This window comes from Orycteropus afer, unplaced genomic scaffold (assembly GCF_000298275.1).
Source record: "Orycteropus afer afer isolate SDZICR_OR568_19922 unplaced genomic scaffold, OryAfe1.0 scaffold00036, whole genome shotgun sequence".
In the NCBI taxonomy this organism is placed as follows: domain Eukaryota; kingdom Metazoa; phylum Chordata; class Mammalia; order Tubulidentata; family Orycteropodidae; genus Orycteropus; species Orycteropus afer.
In genome coordinates, this window is record NW_006921623.1 from 8,742,428 (window position 1) to 8,746,974 (window position 4,547).

Genomic DNA, 4,547 nt, shown 5'->3' on the forward strand with positions numbered 1-4,547 from the left:
TAATGCCCTGAGATACCCTTTAAACTTTAAACCATTCTTGGAGGATACCTTTCAACTAAATAACTTACTGACTCATAAAATAAACAATATTACCTATGAGTATTATGCTCCTTTTAAAAAAAATCATCTATATGATACCAAACAGTCAGTATTTATCCTAAAGCAAAGATGAGAAGGTAAAGGGGTGCAGGGAAGTTAGATTAATGGAAATGGAACAACCAGAATGGAAATAATGAGAATGTTGACACATTGTGGAAAATGTAGCCAATGTCACTGAACAACAAGTTTACAAATTATTAAATGGGAACATAATTTGCTGTGTAAACGTTCAACAAAAACACAATAAAATATTATCTAAAAAAAATTAATGATGACTGCATGTCAAGTGTATAAGAAAAGGAAGAGCAAGTGCACTTGCATCAAGAGTAAGTATTCTCATAAGTATTCTCATAAGTATTCTCTGAGCTATATATTTTGGATTTAATATATTTATTTAAATATATAACTGTGCAGGTATTTTCTAAAATACTGAGGTAAAAGTGGAAATCTTTCAGAGTCTCTTCTGACATCCATTTTGGTATCACTATGGAAGTAGATTGCCCAACCTTCCTTTCAAGAAGTGGCTGGTGGATTTGAACCGCCAGCCTTCTGGTTAGCAGTCAAGTGCCTTAGCCACTATGCTACCAGAGCTCCTACTATAGACCTAGGTTTTATAAATTATGTTCAACGGAAAAGAATTCTGTTGTGTGTTATCATAGATGTTACACCATAAAAGGATTCCTCAAGCAATGTATGGAGACATCCATGCCCTTTCACCATATCATATTCTGTAGATTATGCCTCATAAATATTTTTTGCATTCATCCATTTCTCTCTATGCCTTATATTTTATCCAAAATAATAGAAGGAGCTTTAATTGCACAGTGCTTAAGGCATTTGGCTGCTAACCAAAAGGTCAGTGATTCAAACCCACCAATTATCAGATATTTTAAATAATATTGATGATAACATGAATACTAAGTATTCAAGTACGTAGTAAGTCAAAATGACTAAAGACAGGTTCATTTCACAGTATATCACATTTCTTGTCATTTCAGTTTTGGTCTGTTTTAAACTTCCCCATTTTCCTGTGCAACTCAAATACAACCATGATACCTTCCTACTCTGAGACACCACTGAAACCAACAGTCTCCCCAGCAAAGAATGATCTGAGAATAAAGGAAATCATGAAGAAACTAGACCAGCAGTTCCCACCCAGACCTTTCCCCCATGTGAACACCACCACCAGTGCAGCACACAGTAAAGTCACCATGCTCAACCCTCAAGACACCTACTGCAAGGGGGAGCAGCTAGAACTCCTGCTGGAGGCAAGAGACCACCTGGGACGCAGGAAGAAGTATGGTGGGGATTTCCTAAGGGCCAGAATGTCTTCCCCGTCCCTGAGGGCAGGCGCTTCAGGAGAGGTGATTGACTTCAACAATGGCACCTACCTTGTGCGCTTCACTCTGTTCTGGGAGGGCCAGGTGTCCCTGTCCCTGCTGCTCATCCACCCCAGTGAAGGAGTGTCAGCTCTCTGGCGGGCAAGGAATCAAGGCTACAACAGGGTGATCTTCACTGGCCACTTTGCCAATGGTACCTCCAAGATCTTCTCTGAATGTGGCTTGACCCTAAACACAAGTGCTAAACTGTGCCAGTACCTGGACGCTGGAAACCAAGACGCCTTCTACTGTGTGAAACCTCAACACATGCCCTGTGGAGCCCTGACCCACATGACCACCAGGAATCGAGATATTTCTTATCTTTCTGTGAAGGAAAAAAGTCTTTTCCACAGGTAAATGTACCTTTAGATACACGGAGAGGTGCTCATAGACAGGAAGTGATTACCCATTTCTATTAGTATTGAGCATCAGCTTCTTAGATGCCTCCCTCTAATCAGGGTTCAGGCCAGATGTGTAGTGTCTTCATAGTGCCCCCTGTTCATCATTCCCACTGCCAAGGTTTGTATTTTCACTGAGTTGTTTAATAAAAGAGGGTTAAACAAGGAGGGAATCTGTAACATGTATGCCTGTACTTCATAATCAATGGTATTCTCAGCTTCAGTCATTTCTTTTACTATAGACCTGTTGTTGTTGTTGTTGTTGTTATGTGCCGTTGAGTCCAACCCGACTCATAGTGACCCCTCCTTGGGTTTCTGAGGCAGTATCACTATAGAAGTAGATTACCCAAACTTCCTTTCGAGGAGTGGCTGGTGGGTTTGAACCGCCAGGCTTCTGGTTAGCAGTCAAGTGCCTTAGCCATTATGATACCAGAGCTCCTACTATAGACCTAGGTTTTATAAATTGTGTTCAATGAAAAATAATTCTGCTGTGTGTTAGCATAGATGTTACACCATAAAAAGATTCCTCAAGCAATGTATGGTAACATCCATGTCCCTTCACCTTCATATAGATTCACCTTCTGTAGATTATGCCTCGTAAATATTTTTTGCATTCATCCATTTGTCTCTGTGCCTAATGCTAGCATCCAAGTTCAGACCAACATCATCTCACCTAGATTACTTTTATGTTTCCACTGGTTTCATCTCACCAACTGTGCTCTTTTTAATCCATTCTCCACACAGCAGCCTGAGTATTCTTTCCAAAAAGACATTCCTACTGGTCACCTCTAACTGATCTCAGGAGAGATATTCCTCAGTAGCTACTGCTTATGTTGGAGTAGTCCTTCATATTTGCCAAGTTGTGACCTAGTGATTCCTGGAAGCCCCTGTGTCTTAGTTACCTAGTACTCCCATAACAGAAATACCACAGGTAGGTGATTTGAAAGAAAGAAACCTACTTTCTCACATTCCTGGAGGCTAAAATCCAAATGAGGGTCTTGTTCGTGTTGATTCCTTCCTTGTCAGTAGTCCTGGGCATTCCTTGGTTCCTTGGCTTGTAGATGATCCTTACATGTCATCTGTCTTTTCCCTAAATGTATGTTTACTGTGTCTATTCTGGTCATTTTATAAGTCATAAGTGTTAGTTTTAGGATTTACCCTACACTAGTATTATCTCAACTAATCAACTAATTACATTATATTGCATTGTATTGTGGATAGTGATTAGAGTATACTATGGAAAGTAATCTGCTCTACCTAAGGACTAATTTAATCATATGTAATATTACAGGTGGTTCAAACCCACCAGCCACTCCTCGGAAGGAAGATGGGGCAATCTACTTCCGTAGATACTGCCTCAGAAACCCAAGGAGGGGTCGCTATGAGTCGGGTCCGACTCGATGGCACATAACAACAACAACAACAGACTAAAATTTGGCCAAAACACTGGGAATCACAGCCTAGTCAACATGGTACACAAAATTAACCATCACATCCTGGCTGAAGAGGCCTTCACAAACTGGAGTGTTAGCATATGTCAATCATGGCAACATCAACAGCATGCCTTTCTCCTCTTGCTTACAAACGGACACTAATTTCTTGGTCTCCCTGTTCTTTGCTAAGCTGGAAAACACTTCATTGCTTTTCAGAATCTTACCTAGTTATCCAAGTTCTTGATCTATAGACATTGACTCTCTTCTGAAATCAGTAGAAGCACAATTGGGTTTCTGTTTCTTTCATCTCTGATTATGTAGCTCACCAAATCTCCCCTACCCACTACCTGTCCTTATACCTAAGTCTCAGTAAGGGTGAAAGATATGCTGATTCCATGCCTCTTCTTGGGATTCAACCTGAAGAGGCAACCAAAGCAAATGATCAGATACCACTTATATATCTGTTGTACCTGGCACCTGAGTTCCCATTCCTTGCTAGCCTCTTTCTTCTTGTCTGGACTATAAACACATATGAGGGTCTGAAACAAAGTGAGGGCCAAAGGGACAGTAAGGGCTTTGAAGCAGAAAGAATCAGGTAGTCTTTCATCATTAGGAGGAAATAATACAACGTATGTTTATTCATGAATCAGACTGAACACTACACTTGGCCAGGAATTTTGATAAATGTTAGGGATACAGGAGTGGACCAGACAAATGCATTACCTTCCTTCATAGGCTTACATAAACAAGTTTCTGGGGAAATTTGAAGATAAGTGTTGTAGGAAACATGGGTAAAGATGGTCCTGTGATTAAAAGGTTTTTATGCCATGCTAAGGAGCCCAGAATCTGCATCATAAGTGATGCAGAGACAATGAAGATTTTAAGTAGTAATGTAGCTGCATTCACAATTAGAAAGGATGCTCTATCAGTGTTGAAGAGTTTTGGTGGGATAAAACTGAAACAAGCTAGCCAAATAGAGGTGCACAATAATCTAAGAAATATATAATATGAACTTGAATAGTTAATGTGGCAACCAAAAGAAAGGAACTTGCAGATAAGATAAATATTTTGAATATAAAATCCTAGGACACATTAATTTTATACAGCAGATAAGCAGCACTGCCCTGAACTTCAGATGCTCTCAACAGGGCAGAAAGTCTTCCAAAATCCTAATTTATTTGTAATATCTAATATAACTAAAGAAGCTCTGGTAGCATAGTGCCTAAGGCACTTGACTG

General features: G+C 39.9%; 1 protein-coding gene across 1 annotated transcript in view; it reads left to right on the plus strand.

The window, feature by feature from the left end:
• The first annotated feature begins 1,169 nt into the window (after positions 1–1,169).
• Positions 1,170–4,547, plus strand: part of NXPE1 (neurexophilin and PC-esterase domain family member 1) — an 18,586-nt gene continuing 15,208 nt past the window's right edge. The window contains exon 1 of the mRNA XM_007936518.1: positions 1,170–1,831. Coding sequence (XP_007934709.1) covers positions 1,227–1,831 — 605 coding nt within the window. The 5' untranslated portion in view covers positions 1,170–1,226. The remainder of the gene's footprint in view (positions 1,832–4,547) is intronic.